Source organism: Pan paniscus, chromosome 3 (genome assembly GCF_029289425.2).
Source record: "Pan paniscus chromosome 3, NHGRI_mPanPan1-v2.0_pri, whole genome shotgun sequence".
Classification (NCBI taxonomy): domain Eukaryota; kingdom Metazoa; phylum Chordata; class Mammalia; order Primates; family Hominidae; genus Pan; species Pan paniscus.
Genome location: NC_073252.2, coordinates 53,865,603 through 53,892,539, shown reverse-complemented (window position 1 = coordinate 53,892,539; position 26,937 = coordinate 53,865,603). Strand labels below are relative to the sequence as shown.

The 26,937-nt window shown below is 41.7% G+C and overlaps 1 protein-coding gene across 1 annotated transcript in view; it reads right to left on the bottom strand.

Annotated features, from left to right (window-relative positions):
* Nucleotides 1-26,937, bottom strand: part of SCARB2 (scavenger receptor class B member 2) — a 55,209-nt gene that overhangs the window by 22,311 nt on the left and 5,961 nt on the right. Inside the window, exon 2 of the mRNA XM_003832291.5 lies at nt 14,489-14,646. Within this exon, the coding sequence (XP_003832339.3) occupies nt 14,489-14,646 (158 nt within the window). The remainder of the gene's footprint in view (nt 1-14,488; nt 14,647-26,937) is intronic.

The following is a 26,937-nucleotide window of genomic DNA, read 5'->3' as shown; positions in this document are numbered from 1 at the left end:
AGTTATATTTTCAATATAACATTCCCAGTATAACATTATATAGAGACTGCAGCTACTAAGCCTTAAAAAGCTGGAGATCGAAGCTATAATGTGGGAAGGAAACGAGGCCTAGGATAGAGTCTTCTCAAAAACTTTGTTTTCCTTCTTTTCTTCCCTGATTAGGGAAGTGCAATAGTTGAGGGTCACCTTGACCGGGAATCAAAGCCGATGAACTCTCTCCTGGGTTATGGTTTGGTCCTGAAGTATTTTCAAAATTTTCAGTTTGGTTCACAGATTTAGTTTGAATTTCAATTTGTTTACCAATGTCTTCTTGTTTCTACATTGAATTAAATTGAAATTTTATTTTAAAAAATAATGCCCAAGGCTTAGTAAATTACAGGAGTTCACTCCTGTTTCTTTTTTTCAGATAGGGTCTCGCTCTGTTGCCCAGGCTGGAGTGCAGTGGCATGACTACAGCTCACTGCAGCCTCAGCCTCCTGGGCTCAAACAATCCTCCCACCTCAGCCTCCCAAGTAGCCAGAAGTACAGAAGCATGCCACCACACCCAGCTAATTGTTTTATTTTTTTGTAGAGATGAGGTCTTACTATGCTACCCAGGCTGGTCTTGAACTCCTGGACTCAAGTGATCCTCCTGCCTCGACCTTCCAAAATGCTAGCATTACAGGCATGAGCTACCACACCCGGTCTCTGTTTCTGATATACAGCACAGTTTGGTTCAAGTTAGAGCCCCCAAATGAAGCATTAGAAAGTTCTTAGAAAGCGCCTGGTGCCAGGGCTGGGCCTAGAGTCAGTGTGAGTGATGTAAGAGGTGCCTAAACAAGTAGTAATCAAGATAAATAGTTTAATGCACTATTTATTAAAACCAAAATTTATGCCAAAAATTTATGATGAACAAAATTTTAAATAAAAACAGGATCTGATCTTTTGTTCATCAAATGCCTCACACTAGCCCTAGCCCTAGCCCTGCCTGGTACATAGTAGGCATTCAATAAATTCCAGTGACTTTTGTTTCTTTCCCTTTGCTTATCTTTCCTTCTTCCTAAACCAGCTAGGGTTATTATGTCTGACATGGTAGCCACTAGTCACATGTGACTACTGAGTACTTAAACTGTGGCTAACTGGAATTGAGATTTGCTGTAAGTGTAAAATATATACAGAATTTCAAAAACAGTGCCAACCTTTTTTTATATTGATTACATATTGAAATGATGCTATTTCAGTTATAATGGGTAAAATTAAAATATATTATCAAAATTAATTTTACCTGCTTCCTTCTACTTTTTAAAAAATGTGGCTACTAGAAAATCTTAAAATCTTAAATTACACATGTGGTTCATGTAATATTTCTACTGAACAGAGCTAATTTAAGAGCACAGGTTAGGAAGGCATTGGCCAGCTGGGCTACCCACACCTCCTCTGAGGCCTTTTCCAACCATAGCAGCACAGGGATTTTTCTCACCCACCTGTGGATGTCCGTACATGTCTTTAGCATTCAATTAGAAACTTCTGAGTGACATCATTTAGACTGTGAAATTATCATGTAGCCTCAGGTAGACTGCAAGCAAGCTGAAGGCTGAAACTTGTACGTAAAGATGCTCCTCGGTGATGATGGAGTTATGTCCCAGTAAACCCATCATAAGTTGAAAACATCATAAGTTGAAAGTTTGTTTTTGATTCAACAACTTAGTATCTTTCCAATTTACGATGGGTTTATCTGGATGTAACTCTATCGTCATTGGAGGGGCATGCCGAATACATATCACTTTCACACAATCGCGAAGTCAAAAAAATCATTCAAGTTGAACCATCATAAGTCAAGGACCGTCTGTATACTGTATCTCTTTATACCTCTTAAATCCCTTCTAGACTTTAAAATAAAAACAGATGAGAAAATAAATGCATTCATATAGATGCATACAAATAGATGAGTCTTTGTATCTTCTCCAGTAGAAAAAACAAACCATTTTTTTCTGTGCTCTCATACTGTAACAACTTACACAGAAGACTTCTGAGACTTCTGGTCACCAAGAAGTGTGTGGCGTTTTCTCTGCGCCAATAATTCTGCAGTGTCCTCCAATTCAATTCAATTCTGATACTTTCTACTTGGACATAGCATCAGATTCTACAGGTTGAGACTGCCTTCCACCTCCTATGCCAATCAAAAGCCCCAGGCTGTTTTACCTGTGCTTCCGAACTAATGGCTATAAATTGGGGTTCCCATCCCCCTGTGCTTGGGCTCAATTAATTTGCTAGAACAGCCCAGAGTACTCAGGGAAACACTTACATTTTATTATAAAGGATATTACAAAGTATACAGATGAAGAGATGCACTGGGCAAGGCGTAGGGGAAGGAGCTCAGAACTTCCATGCCCTCTGCAGGCTGGCTACTCTCCAGGAACCTCCCCATGTTTGGCTCTCTGGAAACTCTCCAAATTCAGTCCTTTTGGTTTTTTATGGAAGCTACATTACATAGGCATGATTGATTAAATCACTGGCCATTTGTGATCAACCCAACTTTCAGCCCCTCTCCCCTCCTGGGAGGTTGGGGGGTGGGGCTGAAAGTCCCAACCCTCTAATCCTGTCCTCTTCCTTCAGGACCAGCTCCCATCCAGGAGCCATAGAGGCTGCCAGTCATCAGTCAATTCACTAGCATACAAAAAGACACTTATCACTTAAGCAATTCCAAGGATCTTAGGAGCTGTATGCCAGGAAATGGAGGAAGACTAAATATATATTTCATCATATCACATGTCTATATCCTATACTCTGCCAAGTGTATAGAAAGAAGCATACTTCATATCACATATACACATATCACACATCATATCACACTAAGCACCAAGCTATGCCCACTAATCCTATAAATAGCTGACCCTTGCATAGCTCTTCAAAGAGTTTAACCCACATTATTTTATTTCATTTAATCCTTACAAGTATGTAGTACAAATACAGCATGTAGTATTGCCCCACTTCACAGTTGGGGACACAGAGCACAGGCAGAAGAGTGAGAACTTGATCCCAAGTCTTTCTCATTAGCACAAGGTGCTCCTCTCTCTGTATGAGACAACCTCTCCTAACAGGTACCTAAGAAACGCCTGTAGGATGAAACCAGCTAATGCCTCTAACAAATGCCTCTAACCAAAGCCAAATCTAATGATAAATTAGACGCCCTTCCAGTTTACAAAGAATATATTTAAAAATTTGATAGACACTTCCGTGTTAAACCACTTACACAGCTTGAAGTTCAGTGTTTGCAGTGGACTTTTCGTTTGTTAGACAACCATCCCGCTTTCTGCTGGTAATAGCCCTGATTTGCTTTCCTCTCTTGTATTGTACAGCTGTGTAAGACGATCAGTCAAGGGTGCTATGGGACCTGAGCTCAACCAATTCCTTTCCTCTGGCCTCTGAATCCTGAGCACAGTGCCTCAAGATAGAAAACACAGTAAAAGAACGAGGCGTGGTGACATGTACCTGTAGTGTCAGCTACTTGGGAGGCTAAGGTGGGAGGATGGCTTGAGCCCAGGAGTTTGACGTTACAGTGAGCTATGATCATGCCACTGCATTCCAGCATGGGCAACAGAGCAAGACTTTGTCTCTACCAAAAAAAATTTTTTTTAATTTAAAAACAAGAAAACTCAGTAAAAGACGGGATTCCTCCCAGTGGCAGACACATGATGTGATGATCAATACACTCTCGTGACCTGGATCTTTAAAGCTGCCCTGCATCCTGCTTTTGTCTTCCAAGCTGCTTTCCTTGATTCTGTTAACCTACTTTATAGCCTTCAAATAGATTCCCCTTTTACTTAAATTAGCCAGAGGTAGTTTATTTTGCTTATAACCAAAGACCCTTCACTTAGAAATCATTAACTCCACCTTTTTATAGATAAGGATATGTGGATTCAGGACCAATCGAAAGTGTCAGGGCCAGGTTTAGAATCCTGATGACCTCACCTCTCATTCAGGGTATTCCTTGATTTTACACAGAGGTTAATTCACAGTAATTTATTGCAATATGGAGGAGGAGAGGAAATTTCAAAGCCAAACTTTTGTGTAAGCCAAGGCTGGTGCCTGCAGAGAGGGGCATATTGATCAGTTACTGTCCTACAAGATCAAAGAAGACCAAATGAACTTTCAGAAATACAAACAAGAGTTTGAAAAAACAAAACAAAAACAACAACAAAAAACAAATCAAATTTTCAGCCTAGGCAATTAATCAAGGAACTATACTTAAAAGTGCCCGGCATGGTCCCTGGTATTTAGTAGATGCTAATGAATCTCAGACTATAGTATAACATTTGTGCATTACTATGATGGTCCTTGTCATTAAGACAAGGTTCAGTTATGCTCCATGAACTATTTAATCAGGCAGGAAAATTCATGGTTGGTTTTAGAAATAATTTTAGAAACAATAGACTGAGATAAGGAGTGGAAATCAAAAGGAATAATTTTAATTAGGTGGAAAATTAACATCGGTATATCTAATTCCTCAGAGGTGTTTGATAAATTGGATGCGTATAATACCATCATAGAATCGTTATCTTTCAGTCATATTGGTTCCTTCATTCACCTAATCCTCTGTTGAGAATTACTATTAAGAAGTGATTGGGCATACACTGGATACAAACTAGACTGAGATCTGGCTGGTAGGGTTGACATTCAACCCCGGTTTCATCTTACTCACTGCTTCTGCGCCTCAGTTTCCTCATCTGTAAAATGGAGGTAATAACGTACTCACCTTGTAGGGTTGTTGTGAGAATGAAATCCACATAAATCCAGTTAGAACACTACCTGGCACACCTGCTGCTTAGGAGGGATTAGCTACTGATACCATGTGCAACGGCTTGTGCTAAGCTCTTGAGATGGTGCGACATTAAGTCCTGGTTCTGGTCCTCCAAGAATCCACAGTAGAGCATGGGAGACTGCCTTCAGAGGCCACCTCCTTCACAGTAAACGCACTGTGGGCATACAGAGGAGGGAGGGATGGCAACTGGAAGGGGACTCCTGCAAAAGACACTTTTGCTTGATTCTGGAAAGAGTGGGCTTCTGCAGGTGGGAGGGTGCTGCCCAACAGAGGCAGCAGTGGGGCGAGGGTGGGCAGCAAGCATGAAAGCATTCCCATGTGGGGAGTGAGAAAGCTGTGGTCCTGGAGGAGGACACGCTTTAAAAGACCATCACAGATCCAGGCGAGGCTGGGGTGATGAACACATCAACGTGAAAGGAGTACTGAAGTCCTAGGGTGACCACAGAGAAGAGGGAAAGCAAGGGGAGCCAGCCAAAGGCACAGGCTGAGGAGCCTCTACCCTTAACTTTGAGTACGCTGCCCGCTCAGGTAACTGAAGGCAGCAACCTGTAGATACAAAGCAGGATACTGAGAAGAAGTGGTAAGAGCAGGGTCGGGAGAAGACTCACCCGCTTGTTGACGGTGTGCAAGAAACAGTTTCACTCCTTAAGATGGAAATATCTCCCTGGTCTCCCTGTCCCCAGGCAGTGACCCATAGGCTCACGTAGGCAATTCACCTAATGTACCACGTGCATTTAAAACTCACACATACCTGGTCACAACCTTTTGTGCATGATAAGATGGTGTGAGAGATCTTTTTCTATTTTTTTTTACTTCTGAGCAGTTTAAGGATTTTTTTTCAAAATCTGTTTCTATTTTGGCAAAACAAATACAGTTTTAGCTACCAATCTAAAATCACTATCAGAGAAAAGCGAGGCAAGTTTAGAAAAAAGGAGAAAGCATTCTCCTATAATAATGGAAACAATGATCACGGTGTTCCTAAATTTTTTGTTGTCTCTTTATGTTAAAAAAATTTCTTATACAGCTTGGCTCAGACACGGTTAAAGAACTAAAGGGTTAATAGGACAGAATTAGACAGTATAAACAAAATTCCTGCCTTTGCTAAATTGCAAGGAAGACACTTAGATCCTGAAGAAATTAAATGTGGAAAAATAGAACTATAAGAAAATTGACTTGAACATCAAACCATTGAAGGGAGTAAGACTTTTAAAGCTCAGACATGATAGAAATGTTGAAAAAGAATAGACTTGACTACAACACATTTTAAAAATTGACAAGGTAAACAATGGAAAAGCAGTTGCCCCAAATGAAACATAAAAGGTTCACAGAGTGCCATGAACACTCCAGAACCCAGATAAGCAAATGGACAAAGGACAAGAACTAAAAGTGTGGAAACACAACTGGCTGGCAAACATGAGGAGAACATTCAACCCACGAGGTAACCAGAGGAGAAAATGAAAGTGGATCTACATGTTCAGGAAAGGAACAGTTAAGTGTAGTAATACATTTACTCTATTAAATATAATCATCATTAAAATTCATTTGTATGAAGACCAAAATATAACACTGAAAAATCCTATGCTATAACATTAGGTGAATAAAAAATATGTATATTTTGTATATGTACATGCATATGTACATAGTATGATAACCATCTAAAACTCATCCATGGAATAATGGCCAAGAAGATATCCACTAAAATGTTAGTTAGCATTGGTTATTTTTGAGACAGTGAAGCCATGGATTAGTAGTTTTTGTTCAAAACTTTACTGCATTTTCAAGTTGATCTTTAGTGATTATATATATGGAACACATATATATGTGTAATTTTTATAATATAAAATATAGTTTACACTCTTAAAGATAATGCTGTATATATTATGTATGTTGATTATATTTGAAAATCCAGTATTACTTGATATCAATGAATAATAAAATAACTTAAGATCTAGCCCTTACATCTTTTTAAATAATACAAGCCTAAAATAGAAATGAATAATCCAAACAGCAAAACTAAGAAACCCCAAAATAAGATATTTCACGGGATACTGTAAATTTAGTAAATACCTCTTAGAAATACGCGAATTAATTGGAAGTGCCCTTAGACAAATTGTTTTCTTTTTTAATTCTTGAAATGTTAAATGGTAGGCAAAATAGAAAAAGGTATCTGACAAGATAAAAAATAAACCTCAAAAAGGCTGCAGAAGCCATGGGATACCACAACTTTGATACAAATTTTATACAAATATGTCCCTGAGCAAAAGGATCATGAGGCCAATGAGCCTTGTATTCACAGACCCATTCCAGGGCTGCTCAATCTGCAGCTTTACAAAAATGTAAATAATACACTTCATTCCTTAAACCAGACTGACTGGCTGTTATCAACATTTGGAATGCCCATCATCTTTTTCCAAAAACATTACTATTCTGAACTCCCCAGAATGTGAAAGGTTTGGGAAATGTGCCACTGTAAATCCTGTGTCAGATGAGTTAGGCCCTCCACAGCCTTGCTTGGCCCTTCCCCATCTCAGAGGTTTCCCACCACCACACCAATCCATACTAACTGGCGAAAGGGGCTACATGCCCTCCCCTTCCTTTGCCCCAGGCCCCCTGGCATACAACTGATGGAGTCAGCTGACTCAGTTGGGAGAAAACACTGGAGCAGAAGCTTCTGGAATGTTCTGTCTTATCCAGCCTAAACAATAGCATCATAAAGCCACAAGTGACAGAAATCAAATCCAGTGAATGACCGCAAAAGGCACATGTAGAGACTAGCAGGCCCCATAGAAGGTTTGGACAGCTCCCTAAAAAGCCATGTTTTTCTACAAATCCCAGATCTCACGACCCACTCAGCCCTGTAAGGAGCTCTTAGCAGCCTGCACTGCACATATGCATATTCCTAACAAATCCATTCATTTTCAGGGCCTGATTCCCCTTTCTTGAACCTATATTTGGGTTTCCTGAACTAAGTCCTATGGTTCCGGCTATTAGGTGGGTGCAAAGTAACTGCGTTTTTTGTCATTACTTTTAAATACTTTTTAATAATTGTGTCCTATAGTGTTAGTTTTTCCATGTGTCCTATGAATTTAAACCACAGTTGAAGATGTTTAATTCACATATTCCACAAATATTCATTAAATAGTAGACAGTCAGAGACGAAAGGACTTGGTCACTGCACCCCATGGAGCTTCCAGTACCTTGGGAAGAAAGACAGATACCTAAGCCAATTATTAAAATGCAATTAGTCACTGTCATAATGGATGCACATATTTATTAGTCTGTTCTCATGCTGCTAATAAGGACATACCTGAGACTGAGTCATTTATAAAGGAAAGAGGTTTAATTGACTCACAGCTCAGCAAGGCTGGGGAGGCCTCAGGAAACTTACAGTCATGGCAGAAGGGGACACAAACACGTCCTTTTTCACGTGGCAGCAGCAAGGAGAAGTGCCCAGCAAAAGGGTTTTTGTTTGTTTGTTTGTTGTTGTTGTTGTTGTTGTTTGAGACAAAGTCTTGCTCGGTTGCCCAGGCTGGCATTCGGTGGCGTGATCTCAGCTCACTGCAACCTCTGCCTCCGGGGTTCAAGTGATTCTCCTGCCTTAGCCGGTGTGTGCCACCACACCCAGCTAATTTTTTTTTCTTTTTGTATTTTTAGTAGAGACAGGGTTTCATTATGTTGGCCACACTGGTCTTAAACTCCTGACCTCAAGTGATCTGCCTACCTTGACTTCCCAAAGCACTGGGAATATAGGCATCAGCCACCACACCCAACCAAAAGGGTTTTTAAAAAAGTCCCTTATAAAACCATCAGATCTCGTGAGAACTAACTCAGTATCAAGAGAACAGCATGAGGGTAGCTGCCCCCATGATTAAATTACCCCCCCGGGTCCCTCCCATGACATGTGGGGATTATGGAAACTACAATTCAAGCTGAGATTTGGCTGGTGGGGACACAACCAAACCACATCAACATACCACTTTACAAGTGCTATAAAGTGGTATACCTGACACTTTTTTTTTTTTTTTTTTTGAGATGGGGGTCTTACCCTGTTACCCAGGCTGGAGTGCAGTGGTGCAATCTCAGCTCACTGCAACCTCCACCTCCCAGGCTCAAGCGATGCTCCCACCTCAGCCTCCCACGGAGCTGGGGCCACAGGCACATGCCACCACGCCTGGCTAATTTTTTGTATTTTTGTTAAAGATGGAGTTTTGCTATGTTGCCCAGCCTAGTCTCGAACTCCGCCTCAACCCCCCAAAATGCTGGGATTATAGGTGTGAGCCACCGTGCCCAGTCTACTTGACATTTTAAATAAGATGTAACAGGGAGAGTATCCGAAGTCAGGCAAGTCTCAGGAGGAGACAGCATTTGCACTAAGTAAGATGTGAAGGTCAAGAGAGGTAGCGCTGAGGAATTCATTCTTGACTGAAGCAACAGCATGAATACTGGCAAGGCAGTGTGTCTGGGGAGCTTATAAATCATGGGAGTGGCCAAGCATGGTGGCTCACGCCTGTAGTCCCAGCACTTTGGGAGGCCAAGGCGGGTGGATCACTTGAGATCAGGAGTTCGAGACCAGCCTGGTCAACATGGTGAAACCTTGTCTCTACTAAAAATACAAAAAATTAGCCAGGCGTGGTGGCCGTGCCTGTAATCCCAGCTACGGGGGAGGCTGAGGCAGAAGAATCACTTGAACCTGGGAGACAAAGGTTGCAGTGAGCCAAGATCGTGCCACTGCACTCCAGCCTGGGAGACAGAATGAGACTCTGTCTCAAAAACAAACAAACAAACAAAAAATCATGGGAGTATGGTTGGAATTATGCTGTCTAAAGGGTAGCCACTAGACACATGTGGCTATTGCACATTCAAAATGTGGCTAGTCTGAAATGAAATGTTCTATAAGTGTAAAACGCACACAGGATTTCAAAGACAGTATAAAAAAAGATTGTAAAGTATCTCATTAATAATTCTAAATATTGCTAACATGTTGGAATGACACTATTTTGGATAGTTTGCAGAGTCTCCATCACATCTTAAGGAATTTCGTTTAAAAATAACAACAACAACAAACAATGGGACACTTAGATACTGATCCTGGTTCAACTTCTAATTATTGCCAGTGGGAGAGCTTAAAATACAAACTTTCTCTACCCAGTACACAATGTTTCATCAGGCATAGAACACATACAAAATGGCTTTTTAAAATGAGGACCCAAGTATTTTCTTAGATTTCTTCATATAGCAACAGGGTTCATCTTTATAATTCTACATATTGACTTGTACAGACTAAAACAATTAATCCACAAAGACCAATAATACAGTTTTGGTGTCCCCTCAAAATCTCATGTTGAAATATGATCCCCAATGTTGTAGGTGGGGCCTGGTAGGTGTTTGGGTCATGGGAAGGATTCCTCATGGCTTAGTGCTGTCCTCGAGATAGTGAGTTCTCACGAGATCTGGCTGTTGTAAAGTGTGGCACCTCTCCCCTCTCTTGCTCCTGCTCTGGCCATGTGACGTGCCTGCTCCCCCTCTCTTACTTCCACCATGATTATAAGTTTCCTGAGGCCTCCCCAGAAGCCAAGCAGATGCCAGCATCATGCTTCTTGTAGAACCTGTGGAACTATAGGCCAATTAAACCTCTTTTTTAAGTAAACTACCCAGTCTCAGGTCTCTCTCTCTTTCTTTTCTTTCTTCTCTCTCTCTCTTTCTCTCTCTCTCCCCTCCCTCCCTCCCTCCCTCCCTCTCTCTCTCTCTTTCTTTCTTCCTTTTTTTTGAGACAGGGCCTTGCTCTGTCACCCAGGCTGGAGTATAGTGGCATGTTCTCGGCTCACTGCAACCTCTGCCTCCCAGGTTCAAGCAATTCTCCTGCCTTAGCCTCCTGACTAGCTGGGAATACAGGTGGGCACCACCATGCCAGGCTAATCTTTGTATGTTTAGTAGAGGTGGGGTTTTGCTGTGTTAGCCAGACTGGTCCCAAACTCCTGACCTCAAGTGATCCACCCACCTTGGCCTCCCAAAGTGCTAGGATTACAGGTATGAGCCACCATGCCCAGCCAGGTTATTTCTTTATAGCAATGTAAGAACAACCTAATTTAGAAAATTGGTACTGAGAGTCAAATATTGCTATAAAGATAGCTGGAAAATGTGGAAGCAGCTTTGGAACTGGGTAATGGGCAAAGAAGGGAAGAGTTTGGAGGGCTCAGAAGAAGACAAGAAGATGAGGGAAAGTTTGCAATGTCTCAGAGACTGATTAAATGATCGTGACCAAATTGCTGACAGTGACATGGACAGTGAAGTTCAGGCTGAAAAGGTCTCAGATGGAAATGAGGAACTTGTTGGGACTGGAGCAAAGTTCACATGTGTTATGCCTTAGCAAAGATCTTGGCTGCATTGTGTTCACGCCCCAGGGATCTGTGGAAGTTTGAACTTGAGAGTGATGATTTAGGATATCTGGCAGAAATTTCTAGGCAGCAAAGCATTCAAGATGTCGCCTGGCTGCTTCTAACAGCCTACACTCAGATGTGGGAGTAAAAAAATGACTTAAAGTTGGACCTTATTTTTAAAAGGGAAGCAGAACATAGAGGTTTGGAAAATTTGCAACCTGGCCATGTGGCAGAGAAAGAAAAAGCATTTCCGCAGCCTGGGCAACATAGGGAGACTCTGTCTCAAAAAAAAAAAAGTTAAAAATTAGCCAGGCATGGTGGCACTTGCCTGTAGTCCTAGATACTTGGGAGGCTGAGGCAGGGGGATCCCTTGAGCCCAGGAGGTCAAGGCTGCAGTGAGCCATGATCATGCCACCGCACTCTAGCCTGGCAACAGAGACCCTGTCTCAAAAACAAAACAAAACAAAACAAAATATTTTTGTGGGGAGATAAATTCAAGCAGGCTGTAGAGCAACCATTGCTAAAACGATTTGCATAACTAAAAAGAAGCCAAGTGCTGAGAGTCAAGACAATGGGGAAAAGGCCTTGAAAACATTTCAGAGATCTCTGAGACAGCCCCTTCCATCACAGGCCCTGAGACCTAGGAGGACTGAGTGGTTTCAGGGACCAGGCCAGGGGCACCACTTCCCTGTGCTGTTTCCCACATCCCAGCCACTCCAGCTCCAGCCATGGCTCAAAGGGGCTCAGGTACAGTTCAGGCCACTCCTCTGGAGGGTGCAAGCCATAAGCTTTGGCAGCTTCCATGTGATGTTAAGCCTGAAGGAACACAGAGTGCAAGAGTGAAGGAAGCTTGGCATCCTCCACCTAGATTTCAGATGATGTATGAGAAAGCCTAAGTGCCCCAGCAGAAGCCTGCTCCAAGGGCAGAGCCCTCAAGAGAAACTCTACTAGGGCAGTGAGGAGGGGAAATGCGGAGCTGAAGGCTCCACACAGAGTCCCCACTGAGGCATTGCCTAGTGGAGCTGTGGGAAGAAGGCCACCGTCCTTGAGACACCAGAATGGTAGAGCCACCATCAGCTTGCAATCTCAGCATAAAAAAGCTACTGAGGCAGAGCTGCCTAAGGCCTTGGGAGCCCACCCCTTGCACCAGTGTGCTCTGGATGTGAGACACGGAGTCAAAGAAGATGATTTTGGAGCTTTATGATTTAATAACTGCCCTGTTGGGTTTCAGACTTGCTTGGGGCCTGTAGCCCCTTTCTTATGGCCAATTTCTCCCTTCTCAAATGGGAATGTTTGCCCAATGCTGATACACCCATTGTATCTTGAAAGGAAATAACTTGTTTGATTTTACAGGCTTATAGGTAGAAGGAATTCATTTCTAGATGAGACCTGGGACTTAGGACTTTTGAGTTAATGCTGGAATGAGTTAAGACTTTGGGGGACTATTGAGAAGGGATGATTATATTTTGACATGTGAGAAGGACATGAAATTTTGAGGCCAGGGGTGGAATGATATAGTTTGGATGTCCCCTCCAAATCTCATGTTGAACTGTAATCTTCAGTGTTGGAGGTAGGGCCAGGTGGGAGCTGTTTGGGTCATAGGGGAGGATCCCTCAAGGTTTGGTGCTGTCCTCACAACAGTGGGTGAGTTCTCACGAGATCTTGTTGTTGTAAAAGTGTGGCACCTCCTCACCCCTTGCTCCTGCTTTCACCATGTAACGTGCCTGCTCCTGCTTTGCCTTCTGCCATGAGTAAAAGCTCCTTGAGGCTTCTCCAGAAGCCGAGCAGAGCCAGTGTGCCATGTGTGTACAGCCTGCAGAACCATGAGCCAATTAAACCTCTTTTCTTTATAAATTACCCAGTCTCAGGTATTTCTTCATAGCAATGCAAAAATAGCCTAATCCAACTAATAGTAAGAGCAAACACTTAAGTATCACTAATTATGTGTGAGGCACTAGGCTAAGCACTTTATACATAATGACTCATTGACTCAATCTTCGTAACAACCACGTGGAGGAGGTCCTATTTTTATCCCCATTTTATAGATAAGGAAATGGAAGCACAGAGAACTAGTAAGTTGCAGAGGCGGGAATCAAAATGGGTCATCTGACTCCAGAGTCATAGCGTGAGCACCCAAGGCAGGAACTAGGATTTTTATCTCTGAATTCCCACCACTGAGAATAGTACTGATTCATAGCACATGAATCAGTCAGCAATAATTTATTGAGCAATCGATTACAACAGAATTGTCAGGCATTTTTATCATTCAGCAGTTTTGAAAAAGAAAGATCTTGTTGTCTGCTTCCTCTATTAATTTGTTTTCTAACCTGGTAAGGAGAGACTTTATTGGAAAGATTATTGTATGGGAGAGGGAGGAGGTATTGTAATAGGGAAAAGGGGAGATTGCAACAGAGAAAATGCTCTGATTCAAGCGTCTCCCTCTACTAATCGTTTAAAAATGATTAAAGGGATCCTGATTCCCCAGTGTTTGGAACTGGTGGTCACCAGCAAAGACTCTAACAGCCTCTGCTACTTGCTTATTGCTTATACCCAGGATAGGTGGAGAAAAGGAGCGGGTAAGAAACAGAAAGATCTGTCCCAGACAAAAGTAAATTCTGGAACTGCTTTAAAACTAGTTATGTGGGGAATGGAAATGGAGGGAGGCCCTAAAAGTCACTTAAGAATATCAAGCAGTAGCCGGGCATGGTGGTGCTCACGCCTGTAATCCCAACACTGTGGGAGGCTGAGGCAGGAGAATCACCTGAGCCCAGGAGTTCAAGACCAGCCTGGGCAATATAGCAAGATCTCATCTCTACAAAAAAAATTATCTGGGTGTGGTGGTGAACACTTGTAATCCTAGCTACTAGGGAGGTTGAGGCAGGAGGATCACTTGAGCCCAGGAGTTGGAGGTGACAGTGAGCTATGACTGCTCTACTGCACTCCAGCCTGGGCAACAAAGCCAGATCTTGTCTCTTAAAAAAATAAAATAAAATAAGAATATCAAGGAGCAACCTTAAAAGGGTCAGGGTAAGGAGTAACTCTTCATGGTTTAATAATCACAGTCTGCCAACTCAGGAGGAAACCGCTGCACTTCAAAACACAACACGCTGAGACTTGGCCCAGTCCACAAAGCCATTCTCTGATGAGGTTTCACACACACATACAAAACATCAGCAGCGTTTCAGACAATGAAATCAGAAAGTGTGCTCCCACACAGCCCTGGAGCCTTGCTCTTGGGAAGAGGCAAGGACTCAGGCCATATTGGGGTCACTCTGTATTTCTTTCAAGACAGGAGGTGGTCAAGACTTACCTGTAGGTGTATGGCCCCACTTCTTCCACCCGAGGGGTCTCCCCTCTGAGGATCTCCTCTGGATTGGTGACATTGAAGAAATAGAACTGAGTATACACAGGCAGAGGGGGCTTCTCCCAGGAGTCAAATGCCTCAGTACCATTCCTTAACACAATTTTCTAGGAAAAAACCAAAAGGAGATTTACAAAAATGTAAGGCAGTAGTTGGCTTTAAACCCAAGAAGCAGAGGAAGGGACGCCCCCTATTCTGACCTCCTAGATCACTATTTTAATCATTTCACAGGCATTCAACTGCAGTCTCCTGAGAACAGGGCCATATCTTACACCAATAGAGCCCACAGTTCTAATAAGTCAGAGAAGGCCTTCGATAAATATTTGTAAAGGGGCCGGGCCCAGTGGCCCAACACTCTGGGAGGCCAAGGCGGGCAGATCACTTGAGGTCAAGAGTTCGTGCTTGGTCAACATGGTGAAACCCTGTCTCTACTAAAAATACAAAAATCAGCCAGGTGTGGTGGTGCGTGCCTGTAATTCTGGCTAGTCGGGAGGCTGAGGCAGTAGACTTGCTTGAACCTGGGAGGTGGAGGTTGCAGTGAGCCAAGATCGTGCCACTGCACTCCAGCCTGGGTTACAGAGCAAGACTCTGTCTCAAAATAAATTAACTAGTTAATTAATTAATAATTGTAAAGGAAGGGTACTAAAGACAGCACATGGGCAGAAGCATGAAGCATAGTGTTTCCAAAACCTAGGGCACAGATTGAGTGCCTAAAGGGCCTGCTGGCTTTGTTATTTTTGAAGATTCCATGGATGGTGTATCTTCTGTAGAAGTTAAGCAATTCTGAAAAGCACCATACACTCCCAGTTTGCCCAGATGAGAGAATAACAAGCGGAAGGGCCCAAGAAGGCCAGTTTTGGTCCTTTTTCAAGTCAAAACACATCCATCCCTACCGCCTCCACCACCAGAGGCTTTAAATGTATTTTCTTATTGGATCCCCAAAAACCCTAAAATGGAACTGCCTATCCCCGTTTCAAAAACCAGGAGGCCTAGCCTCACTGAGGTTAGCTGACAATGGAGACTGCACTCTGCACACAATCCCTCCTGCACTTTCCACCCCTGTTCTGTGTTACAGGATGAATAATGCCCCCCATACTCTAAATTCCTAAGCTGAAGTCCTAACCCCCAATACCTCACAATGTGCCTGTATTTGGAGTCGGGGTCTTTAAAGAGCTGATGAAGGTTAAATGAGGTCATGAGGGTAGGCCCTGCTAATAGGACTGGTGTCCTAACTGGAGGAGGAAACTGGGACACAGACAAGCACAGAGGGAAGGCCACGTGAAAACACGCAGAACTGACAGCCCTCTACAAGCCAAGAAGACAGGCCTCAGAAGAAACCAACTCTGCCAATACCTTGATCTCAGACTTCTAGCATCCAGAACTATGAGACAAATTTCTGTTGCTTAAGCCACCCAGTCTGTTGTATTCATTCGGGAAGCCCTAGCAAATTAATACACCATGACTCCCCTAAGGGTGAAGTATTCTCCCTGCCTCACTGACTTCAGGCTAGGCCAAGTGACTAGATTTGGCCAACAGGATGTGGGTGGAATGGCAATGTATCAATTTGGAGCTAAGGCCTTAAGATGCATGGCAAGTTTCTATCTGCCATCTTGAAGTTGCCACCCTTGGAAAAGAGAAGAGCAGGCCACAGGTAGCTGCTGATCCTTCAGCCTAGGTTCTAAAATGGAGATGTGTAGACTAGTCCTAAAGTGGACCAGAAGCCTGGAGTCCAGCCTCGTTCCACTGAGCCAGCTGAGCTCAAACTGCAACCAGCCTGCACACCCACATATTATTGTTATAAGCAACGAGACTGGGGAGTTACTTGTTACTCACCGTGGCAGTAGAGGCCTGATAAATACAGCGCCTGAGGTTAACAGAAACCTAACACCTGGTATTCCCAACAGTCCTCTATCTGTTAATGGAGAAAAGCCTTGTATTTTTACTGTAAAAATGGCTGAAATACAAAAATAATATAAAAGCACAGACTGCAAATAAACAAACCAAAATGTGAACTTTGAGTGTCGAGAATTTGTATCAGTTATAATTCAGGTCCGGATTAGGAGTCTTCCATTCACTGTTGCTTTTGTTTGGATTTTTACACCAGAAATAAATTACTTCTGTAAGCAGAAAAAAAAATGTTCCCTTATCTTTTTTTTTTAAGTGAAAATCTAAGAAACTCAGATTCTATAGCATGTTATGGATAGACCCTAAGGCAAGGAGAAGGAATGGACACAAAGAGAACTCACTTCATCTTGGCTTTCCTCTGTTCTAGCAAAACAAAAGCGAGCCTGATGCTGCCTCAGCTGCGGTCTGCTCTGCTGCAAAGGCCCAGGAGCAGCCGCCCCCACTCTCGGCTCCACCGCACTTTTCTTCCTATTACTGTCAGGACAGTTGAGTGAGCACTCTGTATTCCTGCCTAATTTTTCCTGACAAGCATCATAGTGTGTGAAGTTTCCAGTGAGAAAGGACTTGAGATCTCATTTATTTGTTCATGTGAAGAAAATCACCTCAGAATTAGGAACCCTGAAAGAATCAGCAAACATAAATGAACAGATGGCTAACCTCCCGGGTTTATCTTGCTGGGCTGGCATCCAGCTTTTAGGCAACCATAAATCCAAAGACAAGTGGAAGGGTTTCCAGAAAGAAGGGCTTACCAGAAAGAAGGGTAAACCTGGCTGTTCTGACATGCGTAAACAGTGTGACTTGAACTTGTTCCTCCAACTTTCAGGATAGAAATAAACATTTAGTACATTTGACTTCTTAATGAAACAAAGCAAATGAAAAACTAACAAGAACAATAAAAACTGTCCTTGGCAGCATGCCAGAGTCATAACCAACCCAGACCATGTTACAGCTGGGGCTTCTCCTCTGTCTCCCTCCACCCCCACGGCCCTTCTCTGCCTGGCCACTTCTTAGTTGAGTCACCAGCACTCAGACAAATCCTCATAGCCCCTTTTACTCCATTCAAATCTTGCCCTCAAGAGTGGTGGCTTTTCCTGCTGCTTTCATATGTCTCTTTTCCTCCACCTTACAAGTTGGATGTTTGTCAGGAAACCCTCTGTCAATCCCAGAGTAGATCACGTGCTGGAGAGAGAGAGAGAGAGAGAGAGAGAGAGTGTGTGTGTGTGTGTGTGTGTGCTCGCGCGAATGCACTAAGTAGGAAGAGAGATGGGGAATGAGAGAACAGAGGGAAGTTGTAAATACAGCTGCCAACATTTCTAAAACAGTGTGTCTTTATTTTTATTTTCTCACTTTCAGCTCAGAGAATGGCAGTTCCTATTCAGTTACCATTACTGCCACGCCAGCTGCAATTTACTGTGAGTCTGCTAAAGTCAGGTGCTATGCTAGGGGCTTTATAATGTACCTTATCTCTGAGTTTTACACTGACACTACAAAATAAAAATCCCCATTTTGCAGACAAAGAAATGGTGGCACTGGCTGTCCCAAGTCACAAAGCCAGTAAATGAAATCAAATCTGACCAAGTCCAGGAGTGCAGATTTACTCACCCATCCAGCAGCTGCCACCCCATGGCACCCTGAGGGTAGAGTTGCCAGATTTAGCAAATAAAACCTGGGATACCCAGTTAAATTTGAATTTCAGATAAACAACAAATAATTTTATAATATAATTATGTCCCAAATATTGCATGGGCTACGTCAAAAATGTTTTTATTCATAGGAGATGCATGCTGAAGGATTTAGGAACAAAGTGTGTGATATCTACAACTTACTTCAAATAATTCAAGAAAAAGTGCATCAGAGAGATAAATATGGCAGGATGTTAACAACTGATACATCGGACTGAACCGAAATATCACACGAGACAGACTCATACTAAAATGTTATTTGTCATCTGAAATTCAAATTTAACTGGGTGTCCTGTATTTTATTTTATTTGGCAACTCTAGCCCAGAGGGACAGTGAAACTATGGAGAAGCCATAAGTTGGACTCTGAACTCTCAGGGTTTCCTCGAGTGTTACCCGTGCCATCTGGAGGAAAGGAAACTAGGGCAGCTGCGTGAGGTCACTGTCAGCTCCTAGTAAGGAGCCCACAGGTGAGGAACCGAAAAAGGGAGAGTTCAACTCTAGAGTTTCCAGGCAGCCGCGCAGCCCCAGTATGCTAATGTGTCCAAAGAAAGCACCTCAACCTCCTGCCACAAGATGGCCCAGAGAGGGCTCTGTTTTGACTTAAACTTTTAATTTCTGCCCCTTCTATTTCTGATCCTCAGGGCATTCAAGTGTGCACTCCCAGGAGCTTGCTCGGCAAAGGAAGGCCTGAGAAACTAACAAATAATAACCTCAGCCTCAAGACCGCGGACTGTCTGGCACAGGAAGTTATTCATTCCGCCAGATACAACGAGCTAGTGTCCCCCTCAAAGGCGCCCTTTGCCAGTCTGAACAGAAAGCCATGGCTTGGGAACAACTGATCCTCCTCACCGAGGGTTCTGCTGTGGTGGTGACAGCCACCAGACAAACCTTGTAATCAGCTGAGTCTTCTTAGTTACACTAAATGAAAAAGCAACATAAGGCCTTACATCAGTTTTACAGTGTGACTCTGGATATTAAGAGTGGCACTGTGGAGTCACAATATAACTGTTGCTTATTAATTTTAACCAAGACGAACATAATGAATTTTTCCACGCACAATACTGTGGCACTACCACTAAAACAAAATACTGGAAAATTATCAAGTTCTATGGTGAATTCACAGCGTCAACAGCTAAATTAATAATTGGACTAAAAAACATACTTTTCAGTTAATCACCCAATATGTACCTACTGAGAGCTTTCTATGTGCCCGGACTATGCCCTGCAAACAGGCATAGGCCCTGTCTGTAAGAAGAAATTTAGCTAAGGACACAAAACCAACATGCATGTAACAGGGAGTGAAAAATTATGTGCAAGACTCAGTAATTCAGCCTAACAAACAGCTTATGCCTGAAATTATTTAGATCCTTCCAGTAGCATGGATCTGTGATAAAATTCCCCCATCTAAACATTTCACAGGCTGCTCCAAGACAACATGACCAAAATGGACTCATGATTTTCTCCCCTAGTTGATCACTAAGTCCTGCTGATTTCACCTCCTCCTCTTCCCCATTTCTACCCCAAGGCACATTTCATCATTGGCTTGGACTGTGACAATACTGTATGTAGGCTCCTAACTGGTCTCCCTCTCTCCAGCCTTTTTCCTTTCAAATGCTTCATCCATCTCAGCCTTCAGAGAAGCCTGTCAAAAGTGCCTAAGGGAACAGATACTCCACCCCTGCTCAAAGGATAAAGTCCACAGTCCTTGACCTGTTGTGATCTGATGCAACTGCGTCACCTGTCGCTGTCTTTTCCTGGTAGGCACTTTATGCACCAGTAACATGCAACCATCTACTGTTACCTAGCACCCACCACACAAGTTCTCAGCCAGTGCCTTGGCCTGAGTCACTCACTGCCCTTCACCCAGAAGTCTCTGCAGGGCCCTTATCACCTGGTTCACTTCTACTTGGGCTTCAGGGCTCAATTCAGAAGTGCCATCTCTCAGAAGGCCCCTCTGAACTATGTGTTTTCTCTCTGCTTTCATGAAACTTCACAAGTTTTATAAGGAAAATGTGTTCATTAGTCTTTAGTATCAGATTGGGTCTGATACTAAGAACTGTATCTTTTTCATGGATCCCCAGCACATAACATGGTTTCTGGCACAGAAGGGACACAATAAATAATTAATGAAGAAACAGATGATACTGCAGCGTAGAGCACAACGCTGTGCCAGGCATTCATCTTCTGCTGTTTACCCAGTTCTTCTTGGTAAAATCTTCAATGTGGCAAAATGCCGCATATTCTAAATAATATGTAAGAAAGGTGATCTGAATAAATAAAAAGTCTGAATTTCAGTACTGCAGAATCAAGAAGAGACAGTAACTTTCTTAGCTGCAAATATTTTTCAAGGAGACATTTTGGCCTCCTTTCATAAATGGTTAAGACTAGTATGGAATTAGCAGGGTCTATTTTTATGCATAATTAATATGCCAAAGGCACACAAACATTAGTTCTAAGTCTGTTAGATCTGTCTTTAGCAATTTTGGTTTTAATGAATTTTTTATAACATCCTTTTTCATAGCAAGTATAGCATAGGATTTTCACAACCTTAAAACTGATGAAACTCTTTCATTCTTTCCACAAATATTAACTTAGCAATTCCTTTGTGCCAGCCACTGTTCTAGGTATTGGAGATATAATGGTAGACAAGATCTCCTACCTTCTCATTTTATTGGTGAATTCTAAAAACTCCTTGATATAACAAGGAACAAACTAGACTTGTAAGCAATAAAATATCACATTTATCTAAGGGAAAAATACCTAGATATTATGATAAATTATCAATCTACAGAAATTTCTATATTCATATTAGAAGAGATGTTTAAAGTAGCAGATAACATTACTACAAATGTGCAGAAAAAGTCATGTGTTGCCTCCAATTTCTATTCACAAATGAGGCTACTGATTGTTATTACTTTATTTTTTATTTATTCAGTTACTTATTTATTTTTTGAGAGGGAGTCTCACTCTGTTGCCCAGGCTGGAGTGCAGTGGCATGACTCGGCTCACCACAACCTCCACCTCCCGGGTTCAAGCGATTCTCCTGCCTCAGCCTCTCGAGTAGCTGGGATTACAGGCACACACGACCACACCCGGCTAATTTTGTATTTTTAGTAGAGAAAGGGCTTCACCATGTTAGTCAGGCTGATCTTGAACTCCTGATCTCAGGTGACCTGCCCACCTCAGCCTCCCAAAGTGTTGAGATTACAGGTGTTGAGCCACCGTGCCCAGCCTGTTGTTACTTTAAATCAGGTAAACGCTACTCCATCCATTCCCTACCCATTCCATCATATTTGTCACAGAAAATTTGGACAATGAAGAAAGTAAAAGGAAGAAAATTTAAATCCCCTGTAATCCACATTATCGCTGTTAACATATGGGTTTATTTCCCTCTGGTCTAGTCATACATATGTGTATTTTAAACAAAATTGAGATCATATGTATTGTATCATTTTTTCGCTCATCTTTTATAAATGATTATCCTTGTTATTAAATAGGTTTTGAAACTGTTATTTTAATGTCTGTATACTAATCCACTGTATTAGTATATTTTTAAAAATATACTAAATCAGTTTATTTAATCATTCTTTTACTATAGGACATTTGTGTTGTTTTCATGCTGAAGTAAATGTTCTTGAATATATTTGTCCAAATTAGTGAATAATTTTTTTTTCTTTTTTTGAGACAGAGTCTCACTCTTGTCACTCAGGCTGGAGTGCAGTGGTGCAATCTTGGCTCACTGCAACTTGTGACTGTCATGCCTCAGCCACTGGAGTAGCTGGGATTACAGGTGCACACCACTACACCCAGCTACTTTTTGTATTTTTAGTAGAGATGGGGTTTAACCATGTGGGCCAGGCTGGTCTCTAACTCCTGGCCTCAAGTGATCCACCTACCTCGGCCTCCCAAAGTGCTGGGACTACAGGCATGAGGCACCACACCTAGCCCAAATCAGTGAATAATTTCTTAGAATAGACACCTAGATTGGGATTATTGGGTCTAGAGACAAAAAGTTTTCATGAACTCATGAGCCTTTAAATATCAACAAGTTGCTCCAGAAAGCAGTGTATGAGCAACCATTTCAGCATATCCATCCCAATATTGGTGTTTAAGGTTTTCAGAAATCTTTGCTTCTTTAGTAGTGGCAAAATAGCATCTTCTTGTTTGAACTTGCATTTCTTGAATTACTGGAGAAGCATAACAGTTTTTACCATGTATGAAGTGAGACTGTTTTAAAACAAAAGTAAAAGAATCTTCAACCAGCATAAGCTTCCATTTGGGTACACAGAAGGCTGGTCAGAGACAGAACTGAGAACAACCTCTCTGAGCTGTGTGTAGTGAACATGGAGTCGCTGGCCAGGCTGACACCTGACCTGCAGATGAAGGAACAGATGCAGGCTGGATTAGCTTGACTGCTGAACACTGACATGACTTAATACAGCCACAACCCAAGTCAGCCTGACAGCAATCTTTTGGGAAGGCAACACCATGAGAGTGGTTAAACCAGCTGTCCTGATATAAGCCACTTCCAAGTGATAAAAATAAGCACTCAGGGAATCCATTAGGCTTTCACGGGAATCAGTAATACTTTTAAGGAAAGTTTCGGGATTCAAGAGCACTACTGGTTGTTCTTTAAGGTCAGTAAAGTGCTGCTTCATAATTAAACACAACTTAAGCATCCATGTTGCCATCTGCACAGTCTAAATTCATCCAGAGATAATGCAGACCAACTTGGAGAACTTGGCCTAATTGTGTATGGTATATTGGCCTAATTGTATACTGGACTCCAGATTAATAAAACTCATCAAATGGCAAAACACTAATTGATTTGCTTTGTTTTTTAAAATTGCTCCCTGAAACGAAACAAACCCAACCCAGACTCGTGCAGTAATTTAAGTAATTTCCACTGTTTACATAAAAGAAATAAACTGCCATTAACATTGTACTCTTATTCCCTGACCTTATTTTAACTCAGTAAAAATGTATTGGCATTCATTTATTTATGTCACTGTTGCTTAACTCATTTTGATTTTGCAACTGTCATAATTTTAACTAATGAGCTCTGATAGTTCAGATTCAAATGTAGCTCATGGGTGAACTGTACTTTGTTTATAAATTACATACAGGACAATATGGTGGAATGACAATCCCAGAAAACCTCCTGCTACAAAATACCCACTAACTTATTTTTGAAAGTTTCTAGGTGATTACAAATGTACAGCCAAGTTTGAGAATGGATGACCTAAAGGGAAAAAAAGCAGCTACCGGATAGAAACTTAAACATAGAACCAGGTGAAAATTGGGAGCGGGAGGGGAATATATATATACCTATATGGGGAGTGGGGAGGGGGGTGAGAAAGAGGAGTTTCAGATGTGAATAAATAAGAAATAAGGCCACGGAAACAAGGCCCACATTCTGTGTGTAACTTGCACAGCCAGTCTCATTATTTTGCAACCTGTTTGGTTGTGATTATATCTCTCAAAATTGAAATAAGTAATATTTTCATTACCTACCTATTTCTATGTCTCCTCTTCCATTACTGTTGATTATCAGAAGCACAGTGTTAAAAGAAAATATCCTTAAAATGGGAATTGTGGGCGCTGGGAGGACTGGTGAGATGTTAGTCAAAGGACACAAAATTTCAGTTTGATATAAACAAATTCAAGAGATCTAATGTACATCATGGTGATCACAGTGGATAACAATATATTGGGCCAGGCACAGTGGCTCATGCCTGTAATCCCAGCACTTTAGGAGGCAAAGGTGGGAGGATTGCTTAAGCTCAGGAATTTGAGACCAGCCTGGGCAACACAGCAAGACCCCATCTCTACAAAAAAAATTTAAAAATTAGCCTGGCATGGTGCACACCTGTAGTTCCAGCAACTTTAGAGTTTAAGGCAGGAGGATGGCTTGAACCCAGGAGGTCAAGGCTGCAGTGAGCCATGGTAGTGGCACTGTACTCCAGCCTGGGTGATAGAGAGAAGCCCTATCTCAAAACAAAAACAAAAACAAAAACAAAAACAAAAATAAAATTTAAAAAACCCCCAAAATATTGTATATTTGAAAAATGCTGAGATTAGATTTTGTGTTCTTACCACAAAACAAAGATAAGTAATTGAGGTAAGGTGTATGTTAAACAGCTTGATTTAGCCATTTCACTATGTATATCTATCTATATGTATATCTCTCTCAAAACATCATGTTGCATGCCCTAAATATGTACAATTTTGACTTGTCAATTAAAAAATGAATTTAAAAAAATGGGACTTGTGATGAGTGATTACATTAGTGTAACAATGGCACTCTGCCTCACACTGTCTCTGGAAAGTGTGTAAAATTCAGATGCTGAAGGGGCCAGATGGCTAGGGCAAATGAGTGACACAGGCCGTGGGTTTGTACATTTGTTTGCATGTCAAACCCCAGCAACAATATTCATTTCTACAGAGAAACATGCCCTCCCCCATTTCTGTTAAACACATGATCCTCTCAAGCTATCTTTCATTTTCCTTCTTTTGGTAAGGATGTCAGATATAGAGAAACATCTCTACTCTAAGAAACACAACAGCACATGCACAACAACAGATACCTTCACTGGGCCTTGGGAGCCAATAAGGGCGCAAAGGACGGTGGGTGCTGTGGTCTGAATGTTTATGTCCCCTCAAAACTCCTTTGTTGATATCCTTACCCCCAAGGTGGTGAGATTAGGAGGTGGGGCCTTTGGAGGTGATTAGGTCATGAGCGTAGAACCCTCTCGAATGGGATTAGTTCTCATAAAAGGTACCCCAGAGAGCTCATTTGCCATGTGAGGTTAGAGTGAGAAGACCATAATCTATGAGGCAGTGGACCCTCACCATACCCCAAATCTGCCGGGGCCTTGATCTTGGACTTCCTAGCCTCCAGAACTGTAAGAAATAGATTTCTGTTGTTTATAAGCCACCCAGTCTATGCTATTTTGTGACAGCAGCCTGAATGGACTAAGACAGTGGGAAACAGGGAAGGCAGGTCTCTTCTTAGGGTCAGCCTCTTTTCTGCCGAGACAGCTACCACACAGAACTTGGTATGATGAGTACCAAAGAACATCCACATGTTTCAAGAGAAGCTGGAAATCTGGACCAATATGTGAAGTTTCCAGATTTTAAAGGTATAAATCATTCATGAGTCAAACATGTGACCACTGGCCTACAGAGTGAGGCAAAATGTGAGACTAAACAACAAAATGCAAACAAAATCATTTCCAAAGAAATTATTTTCTCTACTCATCCAAGTAACACTTACTGACCATCTATTTTGAATAAGACATTGCATTTGGCGGTAAGAAAAGACACAAAACTAAATACGACAGGACATCTACCTTCAAAGAGAGCTTTCATACTAGATTAAAATACCAAATTACGTCATATGGGTTGAAAATCCCTGCAGGGCTGAGGCCAGAAGGGAATTATTGAGTAATTCAATTATGGAGATATGAATGCTCTTGTCTACTTTGATCAGCACTCGGGGAAAGACAAGAGATTGTGGAACTGGAATTACTGATGGCCCAAACTCCTGTTTTTAACACTGGACTCACAGGAAAGCCAAAAGGACACAGTAAATCAAAGACACACCAAGCAAAATCCTGGTTGTTTGAAAATGTTAACAAGATAGCTTCCAAACTGGCCTTACAGGAATATAAAACAGGGATATTATGTATTTTAAAAAATATTCTAAAAAAATAATTAAATGAAAACTAGATCAACAGTTCTCAAAGTGTGATCTCAGGACCCCTGGGGAGCCCCAAGACCTTCTTAGGAGGCGCCCACAAGGTCAAAACTATTTTAATACTAAGGTATCATTTGCGTTTTTAATTCTATTATTTCTCTGAGTGTAGAGTGGAGTTTTCCAGAGGTTACGTGATATATAATGATGTCATATTGGAAAATGTGCTTGTGTAGTCTTCTGTTTTAAACATTTCTCAAAAATACATATCAGTTTCAATTTCTAATATTGTAAATATCAATAGGTATGGAAACATAAGTTCTTTGGGGTCCTCAATAATTTTTAAGAATATGAGGGGCCCAGGAGTTTAAATTGGATTATAAAATCTGCAAGGGTAGAGACTGCCTCTTGTTTAGTGTTATATCCATAGCTCTTAGCACACTGCCTTGCAAATGGTACACACTCAGTAAATATTTGTCAAATAAAAGAATGACTGCCAAAGCATGTACCCAAAAGTGCATTTAGATATAGAAAGCAAACACCTAAAGTGGTCTTTATTTTCCCTTGGTTGTTTTTTCCAGTCACCAGCTTGGATTAAAAATGGTCCCTTCCTTAGTGTATAGTGTATAGATAGTGCATATCTTGATGATACGGCCAGGAATGTCTAGTAACTTGGCCAACATCCTATGTTTTCATTAATGAGCTTATAATTCCACCTCCTGATTCTTCCTGGGAAACAAGCAAATGTCTGGCAGAACAGATGGCTCCTCTGCTGTGGCCTGACAGAATGAAATCTTGGATTTATTTAACAATAAAGCAAAGTAGTTTCCACAGGCAGGAACCTTCCCCTCCTCACCAAATAATATTTCCTTTAATGTAAACTTGCAGATTAATAGTAATTATAAGTAGTAATCTCCTCAATCAGAATTACCATCTTAAGGAATGAAGACATGGTCTAAAATAATCACTATACAAATATAAACACCTTTTTTAAAAATGCATATTCCCAAAATTGCAGATTACGATCCCACAGCAACCTGCCTCCAGTAATGGATTTTATGATAAGCACTTTAACCTGAGTTCTGTTCCTAATGAGTCTGATTCAGCAAGTCTG